General features: G+C 47.6%; 1 protein-coding gene across 1 annotated transcript; it reads right to left on the bottom strand.

Moving 5' to 3' along the window:
* Positions 1 to 927: 927 nt before the first annotated feature.
* FBH1 (F-box DNA helicase 1) lies at positions 928 to 21889 on the bottom strand. Its single transcript, XM_082768872.1, has 20 exons — positions 21651 to 21889; positions 20040 to 20581; positions 18626 to 18756; positions 18121 to 18256; positions 17689 to 17879; positions 15647 to 15763; positions 14010 to 14104; positions 12507 to 12675; positions 11641 to 11869; positions 10821 to 10908; positions 10132 to 10218; positions 8819 to 8955; positions 8213 to 8312; positions 7532 to 7653; positions 5481 to 5556; positions 4416 to 4613; positions 3789 to 3911; positions 3107 to 3213; positions 2147 to 2272; positions 928 to 1068 (listed from the first exon to the last, which is right to left on the bottom strand). The coding sequence occupies exons 1-20, from the start codon at positions 21871 to 21873 to the stop codon at positions 967 to 969; spliced, it is 3099 nt and encodes a 1032-aa protein (XP_082624998.1). The 5' UTR covers positions 21874 to 21889; the 3' UTR covers positions 928 to 966.

The raw sequence follows: 21889 nt of genomic DNA, 5'->3' as shown, positions 1-21889 counted from the left end.
CCCTCAGACACAGGGTTTGGTTTTTATGGGGTCCTTTGGGAACCTAGGAGTTGGACTCGATGATCCTTGTGGGTCCCTTCCAACTCTGCTTCTCGGATTCTGTCTTCACACGGACAGCACAAGCCACCCGCTGGTTGACAAGGCCACCACGCTGCCGGGATGGTTGGTAAAGAAACCCAACTCGGGGTGACTTCGTAACCGAAGGGAAGAGAAAAAGCGTTAAGGCTTCTGTTATGGTTGCTACAAATTTTATCTCAGCATCTAAAACGCTCTCCAGCTTCTCTCTGATTGTGTGTTAGACTGGAATCAACCCAAAGCAGTTCTTCAGATGCTGCCTCTCCTCCCCTTAGGCAAGAGACGTGAAGACTGGGGAAACCTCTTGGCTGCAAGTAAGGAAAATTCCTTTAATTCAGCTAGGAGCAGTTATGACTGATTTCCTTCTTCCCCACTGATCCAGAGCTGAGAGTGAAACTTCCCCATTAAAGCAGGCTGCAGGAAAAGGTTCCTTTTCTAGGAATAAAAGCTTTCTCGCTGGGTACTTTTTGGCATCACGTTCCTCTTCTGTTGGGTGCGAAGGATTTTCCCGAGGCGTGATGTGATGGAAGAGTCAGGAAAATCCCAGCAGCTTTGTCACATTTTCCTGGTGACAGAGGAATGGATGGTAATGCTCAAGTTAAAAAAACAAAAGCAGTCCTGTCCAGTAGAGTTGACATTGTGAATAATCTGTGCAATGATGCAGGCCATGCTGACCAGCCCCTGGAGGACAAGGCAGGGCTTGAGAAAAAGTCTTGCGCCTCCTTGCAGAGATCCTGGAAGGTTCCTCCTGGAGCTGGTGCAAAATCCTGCTCCCAATATCCACCTGATAAGGAGCGTGGATGTGAAAACCGGCCGTGTCCTGCACCTAAAATGGCTTCGGGGTGAAGCAAGGGCTCTTGGAGCTGGAAGGCTTCGTTACGTTGGGATGTGTTATTGCTGAAGTGCTGGGACGACCAGAGATGTCATGGTTCCAAAATGCTTCCATGCACACGAGTAGCAAAGGTACCCACCTGCATTCCTGCTGTCATTGCTCTGCAAGGGAAAGAGAGAGTTAAGAGGATGCTACGGCTGGAGGAGCGCAGCCTCTGCAGCCTCAGCCTCGTCCAGGGATGAGGGAAGACATCAGGGATGTGCCTAAAAGTATCTCCTGCCACCTCCCTTGCAAAAGAAATCCATTCTGGGGCAGTTTGCTCAACAGCTGCAACCAGATGTCCTCATTCAGGTTTTCTCTGGTGAAGCAGGAGGCTGCCAGCTGGCATCTCCTCGGTAAATATTCTATGATTCTACAATTCCACGGTTCTGTGATCTCCTCTCATAAATATTCTACGATTCTGTGGTTCTGTGATCTCACCCCGGACACGTGCATGGCTCCTTGCAATGCTGGGGAGCGAATCCTGCCTGCGAGCCAGGAGCTGATAGCGAGGCCGAGCCCATCTCAGTCAGCTTGCCTCTTTTAGGGTCACATCCCCTGCTGATGGCTTGGAGCCATCTGCTGTCTCTTGTCCCAGCCATGGAGCTCCACCGGATTCACCTTGTGCCTGCAGATCCTGGCGCTCGGAGAGGCGCTGGGTGAGGACCAACCCCAGAGCCACAAAGTGGAACTGAAACCAAAACTGGGCACAAAACTCAGGTTGCCACCCTCTCGCCAGTTCACGTATGGCCACTGGCAGGGACAAAGGGTGACCTGCTAATCTCTAGGTGGGTGTTTGACGGCCTCTGCAGAGGAAGAAATGGGCCATGACACGACAAAACCCCCAACTGGCTCCACCTGAGATCAAAATTAGAAGAGGTGAAGACTTAAGAGACTCTGCAGGAACCTCACCACCGCCCTGAATCATGCACTGAGGAAGTCGTCCCCAATTAAAAGACTGAGCTGTGAGCAGAAATAAGGGGCTGACCCACAGGATGCAGCCACGGGGTGTTCCCTGCTCACTTCCACGCAAGCTTAGCTCCAAATTTGTCCCTTGTGACAGCTCGGAGCAGTGACCGAGCGCGGCCACCCCGTGGCAAGGAGCAGCTTGTGAAGGCTCCTCATTTAAACACCACCTCAGAGGCCCTCGGAGGGTTTGGCCAAGACCAAGAAGCAGAGAGGAGATGGGAGGAGACGTACGTAAGTCAAAGGCAGCTTCTTCACAGCCAGCCCGGACGGCAGGGGCTGCGTGCACTCTGGCACAGAACAGGTGACTGCGGCCCTGTCCTCAGCCCTGCTCAACAGCTCCACTCGAAGGAAATGCTCCTGAGGAACAAGAAAAGGGGAACAACAACATTTTCAGGGAGCTGAGAGATTGGAACAGATTACTTATTTATTTTTTTAACCCCCCTGGGAAGTGACTTGTAACATGGCTTATTAAAAAAAAAAAAAAAAAAAAACCACCCCAAATCCCAGTGACAAAATAAAAAAAAATAATAATAAAAAAAAAACCATTGGCAACAAAACCAAGCAGAATTCATGGCAGCTTTCAAGGAAGGAAGTGAAAGCTGGAAAAGGAAGGAAGTTGGCAGACAGAAAAGGGAACCTACACGCTTGTGCTGAGATAAGAAGGCAGATTCCTTGGAAGACAACACCCAAAAGGACTGTGGAAAAATGCTGCAGCACTGCAAGCTGGTGTCTTGCTACCAAAAACACAGTGGGAAACGAGGACAAAAAGCATCCTCAGCTATTTGTCTGCAACAGCACAACCCAGGAAGTCACAGTCTACCATCAGCAAGAATCTTAGGACGAGGATGAAGCTCACTTAATGCTCCTCCACCACACACGGACCCTGCAAATTTTATGATGAGAGACGAGCAGATTTTATAGGGACTGGGTGCTGGCTCTCTCGGTGCTTTTTCAAATCGGCAGCACTGCCCAAGATGTTGTCACTTGTAGAACGAACTCCAGACCCCAAACCCTACAGGGACAGTGGGAACTTGCTCTTCCCTGCTGCCTGCTCTGCCTCTGCAGTGCACGCAGAGGCTGAGGCACCGCTGCAGCTCCCAGAAAAAGCTTGCAGCGTGCTGCGAAGCGCAGGTATCGGGGCCCCAAATTCCCTTTTCAAGGAATTGTTTACTTTGGAGAGGTTTCGCTTACCCCAGCCAATGCCAAAATAATCTTCAGGGACTCTGACATTAACAAACATTTCTTTGCACGTGTCACCGCCACGTAGAGCAGGTTCCATTCATCCTCGGGATACATGCCTAGATGGGAGGAAAGATAACCGGTGGCTCTAGAAAACATGAATGAACAGCTCTGCCACTCTGCTGCTTCAGCGAGCGCTCCTGGAAGGATGCCCCATGCTCTGGGAGAGCACGGGCTCGCAGAGCAGCACCCTCCTGGGTTTGCTGTGCAGTTCTGGGCACCACTGAAAGCTTTGGCTTTGTTTCACCTTCTCCCCTCGAGGCAGGGGCAGGACTCTGCACGCCCAGAGGAGCAGCTACGTGTTTCTCCACCTCCCCAAGGCACAGACTCAGCACTGGGGGAGTTTCTGTGTCATCAGCTGAGCTAGATTTGCTCTGCTGGCTCCTTTCTAATTACTGGGAAGAGAGCTGCTCTCCCAAAGCTTTTCCTTTGTGACGCCAAAAGGCAGGAGTGTCTTTCCCAAGCGCGGTCCCCTCTGTGTTGCCAGGAGGAAACCACAAGAGCAGCGAGCACCAGGACAGCCCGTGTCACTGCAGCAGCTGAGAGGCACGGCCTTGTAGGACCAGCAGCAGCAGCACACTTTTATTTCCCACTTCCAGGTCAGGACGGGTGCCCCTCGCAGGCGTCCCCTTACCGATAAGGGCGTTTATTGTTCTGCCATCGCGAACGGTCTGCGGCACGCTGACAAAGTCGTCTGCAACCAGCACCGTATCAAACTCCAGGCCTTTGGCTTGGTGGACGGTGCCTATTAGGTAATCTGCAAGGAATCAGAGCAGGGACAAGAAGGGCAAAACATCAGTCGCCGCAGCCAAAGCGGTGTCTTCAGCTCACAAGCCAGAACCGCAGCCCCAGCTCCCGAACAGGAGCGCTCTTTATTTGATGAGTTTTCAGCACGATTGCTTTGTCCGCCCTCCCAGTCCCAAATTTGAGTCAGCAAGTTGCAGGGCAACTCCAACAGGAATCACAAAAAGAGAATAAAGCCCCGGGGCTTTCCATCTGCAGAAAATGCCACATCCTAAGCTTTATTTGCAAAATCGAGCAAAGCCGCCTTAAGCAATCCTTTGGTGGCAGATTTATTGCCCTGAACTCCAGCTGGAGCCCCAAACGTACCCCGAAAGCTGCTGTTCTACCCCTTTTCTCCCTAAAAGGCTGGCTTAACCCAAACGCAGCCTCTGTGCAGAATGAGGTGGCTTCAGCACTGAAGCTGGAGTGAAAAAGAAACCAACTGAGTTTGTTTCTCTAAGACACGGCTCGGCTTTACCTGCCGCAGCTTCTCGTGACACGTGGCAGCTCTCAATCTTCTGCACCAGCTCAGGAATCCGCTCTTTGTATTTCTCCACTATTGCAATCTTCACTTGCAGCTCCTTGTCATCCACGTGCGTTGCGTAGTCCCTCAGACCGATGTAGCCCCCGGTTCCTTCCCATCTTCTGATGAAGGGGTCATTTATGACAAGGTTTGCTGAGGAGAATGTAGAAGAGGACATGTTTGCTTTACAGGCACACATAATAAAAGGCGTTTTTGATTTCCGATCATATTTTGGAGTAAAAAATTCACATTGAGGGGAAAAACTGAGCAGGCTGGAAAGGCCCTGATGGGAGTTTCACAGCCTGGAGCAGGGTCTCAAAGCAGAGGCAGCCCTAGGGCCCTTCCAACCCATGTTATTTCCTCTTTTTACCCAGATGGAGAAGAGTTTTCCAAGTGTCTCGTACTCCAGACCCAGTAATGATATGTATATAATCATTCTCGATGATCTTGAGGTCTCTTCCAACCTAGAAATTCTGTGATTCTGGGTGTGATTCCCATACCCCTGATCATTTGTTGTTCTCTGCTCCGTACATAACAAGAAAAACCACACAAATCGCTGCCAAGGCAGAGGGAGATTTTAAATGAATGACTCATTTCCTAAATGATACCCACGAGAGAAAAGGAACCACGTGACAGAGGATTCGACAAACTAGGCTATAGATATTAAAAAAAAAAAAAGAAAAACAATCAACAATTAACAAACCAAACAGGAAAAGCCTTTTGACAAATGAAAAATGAAATTAAATCAGAAAACAAAAGGCAAAAAAAAACCCCAACCTCTCAGTTTATAGCAGTCTATCGGTCTCTTGCACTCAAGGCATGGCAGAGGGGAACTGCAGAGGGCTGCGTGACACAGATCCCCAAGGTTCTGCCTCTCTGGTATTAACACCAGCCAGGCCACATCGGCCTGAGGAAATATAAAATAAAACACCACGAAGCCTTCCACTGCCCTAGCGAGCACTGAGACATCAGGGCTGCTGGAGGGGAGGCTCACAGAAAGAAGGCTGAGGAGGTACTCACCTTCCTCCCGCTTATTTGCAGGTTGACTGAGCTTCCAAATATCATAAATTCTGCTCAGGCCAAAATTGGCAAGCCCCTGTGAAAAGAAAACGAAAAAAAAAAGTCAAAAAAACACAACAATTTGTTTTAAAATACGCAAGTAAAGGTGCTGCCTAGATTTCTAGATAAGCCAACAAGGCCCGGTGGTTATTGACGTGAAGAGGAATGAAGGAAACGTGTTGAAGATGCAGAGGGAAAACCATTCCTAGAATTTTCACTAACAAAAAGTTTAACTTTTTGTTCGTTTTACCTTCTAATAGCTGCGCATGGCTTTGTTAAAACAAACTTGAGAAATCTGTTGTGCTGTAAATGCTGCTGCCCTACGGACTTGATGTTGTTCTGCAGGAGCCAGCTGCAGCCTCTTTCCTCAAACAATGGACCACCACAAGGAAGACGAGCTTGATAAACTGCCTGTAGATGTTTTAGCAATGTAAACCAAACCAAAAGGCTTCACTTTGGCAATATTTGCTTTCGGACAGTAAATATTTCCCCCTCCTTGTTTCTCAGTTTCTTTTGTCTTGTTCTCTCAAAGGCCTCAGTCTGAGCTCACACTTCTCACTCCCCAACAGCTAAAACTGCAAGGAAGAATTTTGCAGCAGGGCAGCAGTCAGCGCAAGCATTTCCTCAATTCCAAAATGCAACTTCCCAGTAGAAAGAAAAAAAAAAAAAAAAAAAAAAAAAAAAAGAACTTAAAATATCAGCCTAAAATTCTAAAATTCAGAACACCAGGTTCTTCCTCAAACACATTCAGCACCAGGACAGCTGTTCATTCTCTGTGCTTTCACATTTCCAGGTGCAGAGCAACATCTCAGACCAAATCACAGCTATCTGTGTTTCACAGTTTGAAGGCTAAGGATTCTTCTGATGCTTCTGAAATGGGGAGCATTGTTAAAACGTCCCTGCAATATAAGCGTGTGAATTTCTGCAGGCTTGCACACACGGACTCCTGCTTCAGATACATGGGGGCTTTTTGCAGATGAAAATTCAGGGCAGACCTCAGAACTGCAAAGATTCAGATGAAAATTCAGGGTAGACCTCAGAACTGCGAAGCTACAATACTCTGAGCTTTCCAGTGCATCTTTCAGAGGTGATATCTCAACCCACAGAGTTTAAAAGATCAGAATTTTGCCTGTTTCTAATGAAGACCCTATGAGAATGACTCCAATTTATTCAGTGTTAGATTTATTATCAAATACGTTTACCTTCTAGATGCTGAACTCCTCCAGAAACACGTGGATTGAAGAACATTAACACTCAAACTGATGCAGAAATAAAAGTGAAATGGAAGGGACAGAAATCAGAGGAAGGTGAAGCCTCAGCTTAGCTTCCTTGAGGGTTTAATGTTCAGCATTGCTGGAAATCCCAACTCCCCTCACCAGCAAGGCTGGTGAAGCAGCTTACCCAGGCTTTCCTGGGTATATCGAGCCTGGGACCAGCCCACTGCAGGACTGGAAATTAGGAGTGATCACTGCATCTACCAGCCCCAGGGTCACCTCCACCTTCAACCGCTGTCTTTGTCTCACAAGAGAGCTTGAAAAATATTTATTCTCTCAGGGCACAGCTTGCCTTTCCTTGCTGGCAGAGCTGAGGAGGGTGCTTACGCTCAGTCTGCAATTAGAGCTGATTTTATTTCCCTAATAGAGGATCACAGCGATGCTGCCAGCAGCCAAAAGCAATTAGCAGCACTCCATCTCATGCAAATAGTCGCAGCGACGTGTTGCAGCCATGTATCTCTCTTCCCTCGCCCTGTCCAGCAGACTGGAGCTGCTGCTGCCTCATTTGAACCCGATGAAATAAGAGGCCACACCGCACAGACAGACGAGCCTAAAAAGGGAGCCACGCTTGCATGGGTTTGAGGAACAGCTGCTCCAAATAACCAGGCTTTCTCCTTGAGTGTTAATTTTAAACCTGGGTGCTAAGGACAACAGTGGCCACGCTTATTTCAAGACCCACAGAAGTGTCACTGCTACGGGCCTGGGGACATAAAAGATGCAGTGGCAATTTCTCCTTACCCCAATCACGCGTATTTTAATCTGCCCCTGTCTCCCAGTAAGCTTCACAGCATCCTCGAACACATTAAAATTGCTCCGTGATAGGATTGTTATCTTCCCTTTCACGCTGCCTCTCACATCACCTGCGCAAAGAAATTCCCAGTTAGCCAGGGCAGTTGGAAAGTTGGATATTTAAAAAACAAAAGTTCTCGTAAATCGGGATTAATCCTAAAATGGGCTTATTAGAGAAAGTCTAGAGGAGGCCACAAGGATGATCAAAGGGCTGGAGCAGCTCTCCTCTGAAGACAGGCTGAAGGAGCTGGGGGTGCTCAGCCTGGAGAGGAGAAGGCTCCAGGGAGAGCTCCCAGCGGGCTGCCAGGGCCTGAAGGGGCTGCAGGAGGAACTCTGTGTTCGGGGGGTAGGGGTAGGGCAGGGGGAATGGCTTTAATCTAATAAAGGGGAGATTTAGATTAGATATTAGAAAGAAATTATTTATTATGAGGTGGTGAGGCCCTGGTGCAGGCTGCCCAGAGGAGCTGGGGGTGCCCCATCCCTGGGGGTGTCCCTGCCATGGCAGGGGGGTGAAACTAAATCAGCTTTAAGTCCCTTCTGACCCAAATCATTCTGGGATTCTATGATTCTAAGCTTTGGTAGCTCTGGGACTCGCAGGCATTGAACAGAGGTGACACCGACACAGCTTACCCTCTTGGTTTCCACCCACTAACGTCTTATTCCTGACGCTCTTGCAGACATCCAGAATGGTTGCTCCAACGTAAGCTATTTCAGGACCAAACCTGAAACTCTGCGTGGAAAAGGGAAGGAAACAGAAAGCAGGAAAAGAAGAAGTTGTTATAACCTCCAAAAGTATTGCAATATATGGAGCATACAACTTCCACCAACCTTCTGGACAATATTTCTCTTAGAAAAGGCACCGAAATCCCCCCCCTGCCATTCCAGGCTGCCTTGTTTTAATCCAATTCATTCTGCAAAGAGTCTTAAAGGTTCCTTCCTGATGTTAGCTGTGAAAATTGTGTAGCTGCATGGCTAATCAGGCCAAAAAAACAATACCCCACTACCCATTTTTCAAGCCACACGCCCTTCCTAGTGACGAGGTGGGATCGCCCCAGTGAGAGGCACACTGGGTGCAGAGTTTGAAGAGTAACCCCACTAATCCAGGAGCAGCAAATACTCCACGATGGTGAACTCAAGAAGCCTGGCAGCTAAATGCCTTCTGAAGAAGGGCATGAGACATTTTCCACTGCATTTGGTATCCTACCAGAGAAAGAGAGCAGCAAATCCTCATCTTACCTGGGTCAGGTAGTAGATGTGAGTGTGAGGCACGGTGTAGAGGGTGTTGATGGCACCTCGGAAGCTGTAGATCTGCTGGTGAGGGTCTCCTACGAGGATTATCCCGCACGTCTGTGAGAGCACAATATCCGCGATGGCTGCAGGAAAACATCAGAGCATGAAAGGGGAGCCTGCCCACGAAGCAAGAGGGGACTGTGAATTATCGTGTGCCTGTATCAAGGTGAGATCTCTTTCCTCACAACGCACAGCGTTTAAGATGAGATCAGCACAGCTGCAGGAGAAAGTGAGCTGGGGAGCAGCAAAGGGAATTGTGCAGCTCTGCAAGCGTCCTCCCACTATTTTAGCCCTGCATCACGCACAGCTGTGAAAGCACAGCCAAATCCTCCCAGTCCCTACGTCCACAGAGTACATGTGCAGATGGTCTGATGAAGCCTAACAGCTGCTGAAAACACCAAAACATCTTCTGTCCCCCTTCCTGTGTTCCTTGGCACACAATTCAGTCCACCTAGATCCCCTGGCAGAAACAATTCAACCTGTGTTTACAACGGGGAGCTGCTCTTCTTATCTCTGGCAAAGCCAACAGTTTTCTGCTACATGGCTCAGTAGTTTGGGCTGGGAGAGAGTTAATTTTCCTCCTAGTAGCTGGCTCGGTGCTGTGTTTTGGGGTTAGGATGAGAATAATGCTGATAACACACCCATGTTTTAGTTGTTGCAGAGCAGTGCTTGCACTGAATCAAGGACTTTCAGCTCCTCCGACCGCCCTGCAAGGAAGCCGAGGATGCACAAGAAGCTGGGAGGAGACAGATCCAGGACAGCTGACCCCAACTGGCCAAAGGGACATTCCATACAGTAAGATGTCATGCTGAACTATAAAGCTGAGGGGGCTGCTGCTGCTCAGGGACCAAGTGGCCACTGTTTGGTGAGTGGTGAGCAATGAAGTTGTGCATTTCTTTGTCTGTGCAATTTTCATTTCTTTGTCTGTGCAATTTTGTTTTGTTTTGTTTTGTTTTGTTGTGCATTTTCTTTTTCTGTGCAAAGCACTAGCAAAACGGGCTGGATGGCATGCCTGGATGCCCAAAGCTATTAAAAGCTACTGCCCCTCTGCTGCTGCATATGTTCTCCTGAACCCTGCTGCTACTGCAAGCTGCTTTACTCAATTTGCAAGGACCTGGGACCGAGTGAAGGGGCAGTTATAATGTTTAAATGTAGAAATTCTTTAATCGTGCTACTTCTCACACCCACCCTCCTGAGCACACGAACATGCTGCGTGTAAAGGTGCTTGGGAAGGCTGCAGCTCTCCTGCCACCACTCACCTGGGGTGCAGTCCTGTGCTTCATCGACAAAAATGGCATCATAGTCTGAAAGCTGAGGCTTACTGAGCTGCCAGAGTTTCAAATAACCTGAGAGAAAGAACAAAACACGTCAGTGAGAAGCTCATCTGCTTGTCATGATCTCTTAAAAAAAAAGCATCTTCTGGCCCTGCCCCTTGTTTGGACATGACATTTAGGAGGACTGCAAAATTCTGTTGCTCCCAGATGTTGCTTGTCCCTCGTTGGCTGCATGAAGGATGAAATAAAGTAAAAAAGAGCAGCCTGACCACACCGGTGGAAGGCAGCTATGCTGATGACTTAATTGCACAAAGAAGATGACAAGAAAGAAGGTTTTCTCCAGTACAAGCCACCTCTGGCTCTATCTCACAGATGCCAAGAAGAGGAAAGGATGTGCTGGTGTCAGCAAGAAGCACTCCCTCTGTTAGCACTCATCTGCCCACTGCCTGACACAGAATTTCCATGATTTTGCTGCCGGTCTGACACGTCCAGAGTTCCACTAACTCTGAGGCCAAATAGGAAAAGCACAAACCTCCTGCCTTCAGGCCTGATTTGGGCTCCCTGGTGAGCTAGTGGCAGTTGAACAGGAATTCTGCACTTTTTTGCACGTATCTGTTCAGTTTTGTATCACTGCCCTTCACCTGAAGGCTTATTTGACATCTGTACTCTCTTACCATCACAAGTGATCTTGTATTTCTTCTCTACATCTCCGTTCAGGTCCTTCATGTTGCGCCATATCTCTTTCGCTTCTTCCACATTGATCTAGAAAAAGTAAACAGAAAGGTCAGGATAGTTTGCTTTAAGCAGAAATAGTCCAGGCAGAGCAGCCCTTGAGATGGTGGAGTAGCTGGTACAGGCAAGCTATCAGCTTGCAGCATTTAAATGCAATCTCCCTCCCAAATCCCTTCCCTCCTTCCAGACAACTTCCTAATTAAACTTTTCCTACTGGCTTAAAATGTGGTTTGTCCATGTCTAATTCTCCAAAGCCTTTCTTCTCCTATTTCTCCTTAGTTTCACTACCAGATAACTTCTCCCCATAGCAGTCTTTTCCAGCAGCAGCCTCCTGAAAAGAACATTTCTTTGGTCCAGCTATTAGGACAGAACGATACAAGACCCCCTGCCTTCTGTACACTTGCACAGACCTTGTGTTTATTTGGGTTTCCCTGCATGGCTTTCAAAGTGTTTAAAGGTATTTAATATTTTGAGGCTTATAATTCATTCCCTGCCAGCAGCAACAACTGCAGACTGGATTTGTGCCAGCTGGGCTGGATCTGATCAGCTGTTTCCAAGTCAGAGCAGAAAGGTTTATTTTCTCCATGACTCCAGCCCACGTTGTCCACAACACCAGTCCCTTAAGACTTGTTATGATGTTTGTACTCCAGATTAGAATCTTTGGCTTTGGCTTTGCATATCGAAATTACGACAGAAACGTTTATCATCTTCACATGCAATGTCACAGCACAGCCTGACTCTTCTTTCCTCATGGGTACTTACCTCCTTTTCTCGTTGGGTGACAAGTTTTTTCTCTCCATGGGTGTTTATGAACCAAATAGGAGTGTGCTCTTCACAGATCTCGTCATCTGAAGAGGAAAAGAAGTTTTGGAGGGTCTGCAAGACTGTTTTTCCTCTTATGACCCGAGACTGTCCCTCACGGTTCTGGATGAGGAAGCTCATGGTGTAAGCTGTCAGCTTAGACACGTTCAGCTTGCCTTTTTCTTTATAGCTGTGCCACGGACGACAAAAAATAAGAGATGTTGAAACATACACGAAAAGCCTACTGGAAAAGATAGGTCATGTTGCACACTAATACATAGAGAAGCTGTTTTATATACCCCACTTCAACCTAGTAATGGAACATCTAAAAAATCTGCACCTATTTATCCTCACTGTATTCCAGAAGGAAGCACAAACTCTTTTATTTTATAGATTTTCATAGACGAAACGTCAAGCCAGAGCCATTCCCATCATTCACCCCAGCAATTATGAATTGTTTCCAGAGCCAGGCAGGAGGATTCCTCTCCTGTTTTGTGCCACGGCTCGTTTTCCCTTCTGTCTGCAGCAGAGATGCCCCAACAGAAGTGCTGGCGGTGCTGGAAACTGAGTCCTTAGAACAACTCGGGTTATAAAATCCCCTTCTCTACTGAAGAAAAGCTGAGTTTAGAAAATGGATTTGCCACTGACTCACATGGCAATTAAGAGTCTTAATTGAGTGAGACAGGTAAAAGAAATCAAGTGCTTCCTGCCATTATTTTTGCTTCCTTGAGTCGTGGATAATTACTTCACAACCAGACCTTCCTTTCCTGCCATGTTATTCCCTTCTCCCCTGGTCTTCAGCAAAGGAATCGAAAATCCCCACTCACTGTTTGCCAACGCTCCCAAACGCTAATGAATGGAAAGTCCTGCACACAACGTTTCTGGGGAAGACAGATTTTCCCCTCTCCACTACAGCTTTGTTAAACGACACGTAGAGGAAGTTGAGGTCGGCAAACTTCTCTGCGTACTTGGCCAAAGTCGAGGTCTTTCCTGTACCTGGAGAACAGAGGAGGGGAACCAAAAATCATCAACAGGGATGAACGAACGAACCTGGCCACCTTTTAGCAGCTTTACCTTCCCCCTCCCCTGCTGTCCTAGTGGCACAGCAGGGCTGTTTGTGCAGCTAATGGGAATTTATTCGCCGCCTCAAATGAAATCAGCAGAAGCCGTGGAGCAGAGCGGTTTTGAAACAAATTACATCCTGCAGCCAAAAAGCTTTTAAAAAATAAGCATTTTGCTATCCAATATTCTAGAATTCTGAGTGCAAGTGAAAATACTGATTCCTTTGAGAGAAAGCTTGGTAAGTGAAATGTTAGAACTGCTCTTTTAAAAGATTTATGGGTTCCTTTCTTTTGGGCGATACAGCCCAGACCACGAAATGAACAGTACCAAAAGTGTATTTCCACCACGTTTCTCGTTTGAATTTGGCTCAAAATCTTTGGTGGATCCCATAGAGAAGGATCTGGTGCTTCCAAGACCTTGTACGCAGAGCATAAATGCAGAAACACTTTCAGCTTTTCTGCCACGGCATCACTCACTATAAGGCATCCTTTGGATTGCATTTAGCTAACAGGCCTTTTCACGAGGATCCTCACATTTGGAGAAGGGTTACGAGGCTTTATCTTTCTTGCCAGCAGCTCCTCGAGCTCTTTTTCTGCTCTGCCTTGTTGCAGTTACGCAGGAATCGTCAAGAGTTCATGGCTTTTTCCAGACATCAGAAACCACCAGCGGTGGCTTCTGTACTGTGCTGCTTAGCTGCGTGTGTAACTTGGCAGAGAACAGGAATTAGCTCTGAGCCCTCAGCATGGTGTCTTTAAAGGAAACTGCAGGTGAAAGGAGATGGTTTACTTCTCCTTTTCTCTTTAAATAAGCTTCCTTGATTTTTAGAGATTCCCCTTTTCAAACCAGAGTGCAAGTGCAGACGATTTCTTGGCTTGTGTTGTTCCTACAGAGGGGCTAAGTCTGACCAAGTAAGAAGGACTCCGTCTAGTGGCCTGCAGACAATAACACCATGAACCAGACTCAGCACACGATGAAGCAACACGTGGAGAGTCGCTTCTCCTCTCCTGGCTTCCTGACATCCTGCTCTGGGCAGTCATCAACAGTGCTCACACGCTCGTTTCCAGCACTGTGCCCCACCACGGCATTTAAGCAGCTTGCACAGTGGTAACCACAGTTCCTATTTCTCTGAAAAAAAGCTTCCTCTGATTTTTGCAGTGATTAAAGGTAAGGCTGATCCCCTGACATCCACCAGACAGAAGAAGCAGGGAGGGAAGGAGCAGAATCAGAGGCTACGTGCTTATTCTTACAGCCTAATTTCTGGCTCTTACCTGCAAATGCCATAATTTTCACCACTTGACCACGCTCAATTTTGTGATTCAAAATCCTTTGCTGTTCGTGAGTCAGTTTCACTTCGGACAAACTGCTAAAAAACGAAAAGAAAGAAAACACCAAGGAGCAAAAGGAATTAAGAAGAAAAATCCTACCCCAAAACCAAATTGGCTAACAGCAGAAGGAAACCCACAAGTGGTTTATTCCACCCCGCAAACAGGAATGTGGCACTAAAGCCATTGTGCAAGTGAGAAAAGCAGCACCTTCCACTGAGAAAGAAAAGCCTGGAGAGTGCAGAACTAAAAAGTAAACCTCATGGAAGGTTACCTAGGAAGAGATCTCCTCAAGGGCCCTGAGCCATGCTTTCAAAATGAATTGGGCACCTCGTTGGCGTAGGCTCATTGAAAACAAACAGCAACTTGTGTTTGGGGTGTTTTGTTGCTTTTAGGAGCATGTATCTCAAATTGTTCTCGTATTCTTCAGCGTAGGACATCAATTACCCCTGCCTCGCATGGGAGTTGAGAGCTTTGATTAATGTTTAGAAAGGCATTCAGCACTTCCAGCTGGAGTGCAATTGTTTTATTCATAAAGCTCTGAAACCTGTCATCAGCCAACAGCACGAACCAGCTCCTCTCAGGGCCTCCCCCATAGGATGCGTAAGGGCTGAAAGCCTCTTTTAAGTGTCCTTGACATTTCGCAGCCCCCAGGACTTCTTTTTTTTATGGAACGAGCAAATTTCTGCTCAGAAAAAAAAGACAAAGGAAAGAGTGAAAGGGCTGGGAAACCAAGATGCAATAAAACCCAACATCTGTTGGGTTTTTCTTTTTCATATCAGTGTTGCACCTTAAAACATCAGTGATTTTATAGGGTTTATCTTTGCTGGGCCTCTGTGAGGGATGCAGATATTACTGGGGATGAGGACAAGGAGGCTCAGTGACTCAGCCCAGGATAACTGCAACAGAAGGGGAATCAAGCCTGGTTCTCTGCAGGCCCTGAAACTGTTTCGCTCCTACCTGCCCTTCCTTCCTAGGTAGCAGTGATAATTTATAGCACCTGTATAACAGTTAATAAATAACAGTTATCCAACAAAATCCAGAAAACAGGAGCTGATTCAATATCCTGCAGCTGGTGTCTTCCTTCCTCCAATTCACAAAAAAACAGCATTCTTATGAAAAACCCCACGTTACTTGCACTACAGTAACATCACCAGCAAGCCAGCCCCCGTTTTGCACGGCTGCAGCTTGCACTTCCAGAGGAGCAGGCTGTTAAAATTAAAGCATGAATTCTCTCCTCTTTCCAAGGCCTCTCATCTCAGGAAGAGCCATGAGTTGGGAAGGCGTTTTGGGGTGATTAAGGCTGTGCAAAATTTCAGTAGCCCTCACTGTGTTCCACCAACACCTAGCCCCGTCGGTTAATACAGACTTCTAAATTCAGTAATTTTTCCAGATTTAAGGTCTGCCTCTGTTTTTCCTCTCAGAATTCAGGCAGAAGATGGCAAGGAGTAGAACAAGGTTTTGTACCAATCCTTAGGAATCTTGAAGTCTTGTCAACTAGGCCTTGCCAGGAGATGTTTGCTCCACATCCAGGGTTCACCATTCCAGCAGTGACCTTCTGGGACCACCTACAGCATCATTACCTGGTCCAGAAGTCCTGTCTGCACTGTGAAGACCGTGTTTCCTCTTCTATCATCTGTGGCATAGTTACAGAAGCATTTTCCATCAGATACAAGCAGTAGAAAACATTGTAATGGATCCTGGTAGAAAGGAAAAAAGGGAATCCATCACTGGGAAATCATCAGGAAGAAATTAAACTTCTGCAGCCACCTGAAAGACGCCAGCATCGTGAATACTTTTCCAGCAAAGTGCCTGCATCTGGTAGGACCCAAACTCTTTTCCAAAGGGAATAAGCCAACAGCTTTTCTGTTTAAGCTCACTAGAAAGTTTTCTGCTGCTTGCACTGTGCAGCACTGAGGATACCCCAGTGCATCAGGCAGCAAGATCTGAGACAACGCTGGAACAAATTGCAGGAGGAAGGCTCCAGCGAGTGCTTTTGTGAGTTGCAAAGCCAATATTACTAATTTAAAATGCAGTTAGTGCTACCTTGAAAAGTGACTGCAAAGGCACTGTGGGGACAGCTCTGTTTGTGGCCTCTCCCTTGCTCCTGATTGGGGTTTGCGAAGTTTGTGTTCCAGGCTCTGTCACAGAAACATGAACTGGGAGCAGAGTCCACAGAACCGGGAGCAGAGTCCACAGAATCCTTGTGTTCTGCCAAACCACCATCAGCAGGAGTCCGGGGCAGCCTGAGAGAGAATCTGGGGCCAGTTTAGACCTCTAAAGTCAAACAATTTGATGAACTGTCATATAATTATTTCATCCAATTGTGCTACCCCTGAGAATGCTCCGTGGGGCTTTGTTACTGCAGAGAGCAACCCAGAGACTTGGTGGTTTTAAATTAAGTTCACTGTCCTATGTCAGGCTTGGCACTACTGTGGTTTAACTCTTTTAGTGCAGCTTTGCTCCTGGGACCTACAAGTTGCCACCCTGGGCCAGCCTCTAGGACAGATTCGCAGACTTTGGGTCTCACATTAGGTGACCTGCATGCTCAGACTCACTGGTAGCTCTAGGAGCTGCAAATAGGTCCCAGACAGTCCCTCAAAGCCATTTTTCCTCCTTAAAATCACAAACCCGGTGTGGTTTGAAGAGATAATGGCAGAAGAGAGGTGGTCATTCATATTTCTCCTGGTGTAGGCTGTTCAAGGAGATGGAGACGGGATGTGGGTGACTTTGACTACTGGTGAGGGACGCCCTCTGTCTGCCACGTTTGCTCAAGTTAATGATTTTAGCCAGCAATTAGCAGTCACTGAGAGGCCAAGCAAGCATCCTGATTGCCCTGATTGGTCTCGCATGAGCACATGGCCCATGATCAAGCAGAGGATGAACTCTGCTGTGTCCAACTCAGGCTGGAGTAGAACTTGCAGAGGGCAACTTACAGAACTGTCGTCTTTCTGGCTATAGATTTGTTTTCCAGTGCAGTTCCTTTCCAATCTTACAAGAATTTATGTGTGTCCTTAATCCTCACCTTACCCTCACTGCAATTCTGAAGCAACCTGTGGGCTCTAACCTGCATTTAGAAGCACCTCTGTGGCCAGAAGGTGCAGAATGGAGACTGCTAAGCACAGGCACTGAGGGCCCAGGGGAACTGTAGTGTCAGGAGTTGGACTCAATGATCCTTCCAACTCAGGACATTCTATGATTCTATGATTCATTTACGAAGGCAGAAGAGATTATCTAGTCTCAAGAAAGTACTAAATGCATTGTTTTAACCGATACATATCTAATTCTAAGCAGAAATTCCTACAGTTGCTTTGAAATCTGCTTTTGTCTCTGAAAACAAAGTTATTTTTCTTGAATAAACAAATGGGCTTGAAACACGTTTTTCTTCTGAAAAACAAGTGGACTTTGAAACAGTCCAGGAATCAAAGCAGATCTAAAGGCAACGCTCCCAAACGTTCCTGCAGAAAGCTGTGGTCGTAGATAATATTCCTGAGAAACTGCATAAACTGGAGAGCCCCAGCCACCAGGAAGAGAATTGCCCACGAGCATATATTCACCGCGTCCATCACATATTGCCATGCCTTGAAAGGGGCAGTCAGGCAGGAAGCATCTCTCCACTCCTCACCTGTTCGTGATGGCAATGCCCTTCTCTCTCATCGCATACAGCAGCGTGGCTATGCAGTAAAGTGTCTCGGTCACGTCGACGACGGACAGGGCAGAGCAGGGTCTCTGCAGACACGCTATCAGCTTTTGGATATCGCGGACGCCGTCGGAGAAAAGCACCATCGCTGTGATGATGGCCCACACGTGTTCAGGCTGGTACAGAAAACACCAAAGAAGACCAAGCAAAAAGCTTTGAGCCTTTAGAGACAAGTAAACCCTGCTTCAAACTCAAAAAAAAAAAATACTTGTGCCATGATGAATAGTTAAATTCTCTTTGGTCACCCTGAACAGCACAGAGTAAAAGTCTAGAAGGAAAATTTCTAAATGTGAGAGGGCAGATATAACCTCAAAGCACTTTTTGGGGATGAAGGAGAGGAATAACTGTTAAACCTACCCCCGTCCTGCTCTGTAAGTGTGGCAGTGTGTTGGCGATGCAGACTTCAGCCTTGGAGAAGAGGGGGTGACTCCTCAGGAGTGGGAGAACCACGCCGGGATCCACCTTCCTGTTGGTGGGAATGGCAGAGATGTACCTGCACAGAACGGGAGCAGCAGCGTGTGTAAATAAGCATTACCAAGTGAGCTTACAGGAAAATGCCCTCTCCAAAGCAAAACAACACGATTTTTTTTCGCTGGGGATTCGCCTGTCGGGTGCTGGCAGCCAAGCTCGTTACCTGAGCTCTCAGCAAAGAAGAGGAAGAAGGTGGCACTTTTTTTTACCTAATTCTACACCACTCCTGGTGATTTCTGCTGTTAAAATAATCCCTCCTTCCTCATATTTCTGTAGATCTGCCTGTTTAGAAGACAAACCCGCTTCTCTTCTGGCGATTCACAGGTGAAGACCCAAAGCAGAGAGGCTGGAGGATCCACAGCTACAAAGTCAAGCGCTGAAGTGGACTTACCTGATCAACCCCAAAACAGCCCCTCCATGCTGCTTTGTTATGGCAAAATCCTGCAAGATTTGCTCCACTGTGCACAGGGCCATGTCCTCCTTCATCAGGTACTGGTGGTACAGCTTCTTCCAGGGAATGAACTGGAACGTGAAACATAAATCATCACCTTTCACCCCAGAGCACCAAAAAAGAGGCTTTTCTGGCAATAAGCTAACCAACGTGACGTCCAAAGAGGACCCCAATTTCAACAAGTCCCTGTAGCCTGATGGAAATGGGCACCTAGCATGAGATGGGGAAGGAAAGAGAGAAGAGCTTGCTCCTCGTAGACTGCCAACATGTCTATAAAAGGCTGTTTTTTCTAGAATTAAGGGAACAAGGTGGCATCGGTTTGGTTTTAAATGTCCAGTTCTTATAGGAATGAAGGTATTTCCAGCACTGTTGTGCAGATCTGCTCTGAGAGGGGTTTCAGACCTTAAAATCCACGTGTCCATGAAGCCCTACACCCTGCTGCTTGGATTTCTTCCGAAAAAAATGACAGGGTGATGCCTTTTAGGCTGTTATAAAACAAAGAGCAGCCTTGGGAGAGGACTTGAGCACAAGGAGAATTCAGTGCACGCGCTTTCTAAGCATCTTGCTGGCCGTTCAGGCTCAGAGCTTGCGTGCTGTGCTGGGAAAGCAACGAGTGCAGGACGCCTCCTGCTTGGCATCTTACCTTGTGCACTCAGATTTATCAGAAGCACTTGGCACCCTACAAAAAACGTGGGCTGTGGCCAGTCCCCCACCACTCTGAATGAGGCTGAGACAGCCTTTTTGTGCGAGCTGGAGGTTTATAAGTGAAACACTGAGATCTTTGCTGCCCCCAAAAAAATGGTCAGAGGGTTTGTGATCGTTTGTACCGTGATGGCATTGACTGCAGATGAACCAAGCTCCGTAAAAACAGAGTTAAAGGCCATTCCTGTAAAATTATTTAACTACCACTGACACCACACACGCAGAGACGCACACAGGCTGGGGACTGTGATGGACTCTGGCTGTGAAGGGACATGGCCCAGTCTGTATGCAGAATTTCCTGCATGATCCCTGTCAGGAAACAAACAAACAAAAAAAAAAAAAACTGCACAGAAAAGGGTGAAAGGGGATTTGGGGGAGTTCCACAGGATGTTTTTTCCATGTAAGGGGAGAAAGCATCAAGGAAAGTTACCCCAGTATTGAGATGTCATCTGGGGAGGTATTCGCTGCAGTCCTAAAGGCCAAAAAAATTCTGAAAATTGAATAAGAAAGGATGGAAAGGATGTGGGCATTAGGAAATTAAAGGGACAAAAAGAGACAGACACAGCAGGGAGGCACCTACAGCAACCCGTGAAGCCACAATACTGAGAAAAAACAGAGCAGCAGAGAAGGACAGGCCCAAGGCAGGGCTTACCAGCGGATCGCTGACTACATCCCTCCAGCAGTGACACACCAGGCTCACGCTCTGAAACAGGTCAGTCACCGGCAGGAAAGCGAAGATGCTCCTCAGGACTTCAGTGGGGAGATCTTCGATGCTTCCCCGAGGCACCTCCCAGCTGCGAGTCCCCAGGAGCCCGTAGTGTGCATCAGGGATGGGCTCCACTTCGTCGTCGTCGAGTTCGTGCTCGATTTGGGCACGTTTGGGACGAATCCCTGGCTTCTGCTCAAGCTCACCCCATAAATTGTGCTCTCTCTTGGGTCTGCCTGCAGCTGCGGAGGACCGAGGCCGTTTTCTGGAGCTTTTCCTGGGAGCAGATACAAAGTCCTCGTCCTCCAGAAAGGAGGATGAATCTCCACTGGCCTCCAGCAAAGTGGAGACGCTGCTGAAAGACTCATCAGCTTCGAGGAAAACGGGGTCCAGCAGCTCTTCCTTCACTCTTTCCTTCTTTTCCCCATGTACTTGCTGTGTCTGGGAGATCTTGAAGTAATCCGTGATGCTCTTCTGCTGCCACTGGGCTACAAAAAGAGGAGGAAAAGCATCAGCAAAGCATCAAAAACAGCACAATGCACATTACTCCTGACCAAACTAAGGAGGAAACCAGAGGTTGTGGAAGGAAATTGTTATTTCTCAGCTCAGAGATAGATGAATTTATTACAGGTGAACTCTCCAGCTCCAAGTTGCTTCTCTGGCAGCCTACGGAAGTCAAGAGAACGAGATTCATCTGTCTCACAGGCCACATAACCTGGTGCTGGGAGGAATGGATGAGAAAATGGATAAGAAAAATTGATTAATAAAAAAAAAAAAATGGACCTGGACAGGCTGAAGAAGTGCGCCCAGGGGAACCGAATGAGGTTCAACAAGGCCAAGTGCAAGGTGCTGCAGCTGGGCCAGGGAAATCCCAGATGTGAGCACAGACTGGGAGAAGAGCTCATTGAGAGCAGCCCCGCGGAGAGGATTTGGGGGTTCTGGGGTTTGGTTGCTGCTCTGCACCAGAAGATCCCAGCACCAAGCCCATGTCGGGCTGCTTCTATCCCAGGATAAGATACCAAGGCTTTTAAGAGTGAAATATTTTTAAGAGATAAACTTTTCTTACCAGAGACTTCCTGGCGGCAAGGCCAGAAAGTGCTGGAGACCAAAAAGGAAAGCAAAACTCGGGAAGGGAATGCTCTCAGCAGCTTCTCCCTTTTTTCTCTGCCAGCCAGCCCGTGTAGCCCACTGACTAAATTTATCAGCACCAGGAGCATTCCTTCTGTCCTCCTCCTGGTCTGCCACATATCCTGACGCTTAGCTAAAAGGAAATTTGGGAATAAAAAGAAATCCCAAGCAGCTCCTGCTGATTTTAATGCGTTTCTTTTCGGAATGCTGACGAAGAAATGAATTAAAGAGGTCTCATTTGCAAAGTGCTGCCTAAAAACAAGCTATCCTAGTGATTTCCCAGTCCTGTTCGAACTCACCTCGCCTGGCGTTACCCTCCATCAGCAAGAGTCCGACGACGGCTGACCCCAAAACCCTTCTGTGCTACCACCTTACTGACGTTTTTCACCCCAAATCCTTTCGGTTTCGGAGGGCTTGCGAGCAACCTACCTTTCTGATGCCTCCTTCCCCGCTGGCTGGGCTGGAGACCCTTGCTGATGCCTCGAATGCTGTGATTTTGGCTCAAGGGCTGCGTCAGCGAGGACAAACCTTCAGCACTCTGCGCGAGGGCTCTGCAGTCGCCAGCCGTGAAGTGTATTTTTTTGCCTCGTTTCACTGCTTTGCCAGCATGCAAGGAGGAGAAAAAAAAAAGGGTTAGAAAACAGAAAAACATAGTATGGTGGCTTAAG

The sequence above is a fragment of the Aythya marila genome (genome assembly GCF_965140915.1).
Source record: "Aythya marila genome assembly, chromosome: 1".
Lineage (NCBI taxonomy): Eukaryota > Metazoa > Chordata > Aves > Anseriformes > Anatidae > Aythya > Aythya marila.
This window is presented reverse-complemented; position numbering and strand designations above follow the sequence as displayed.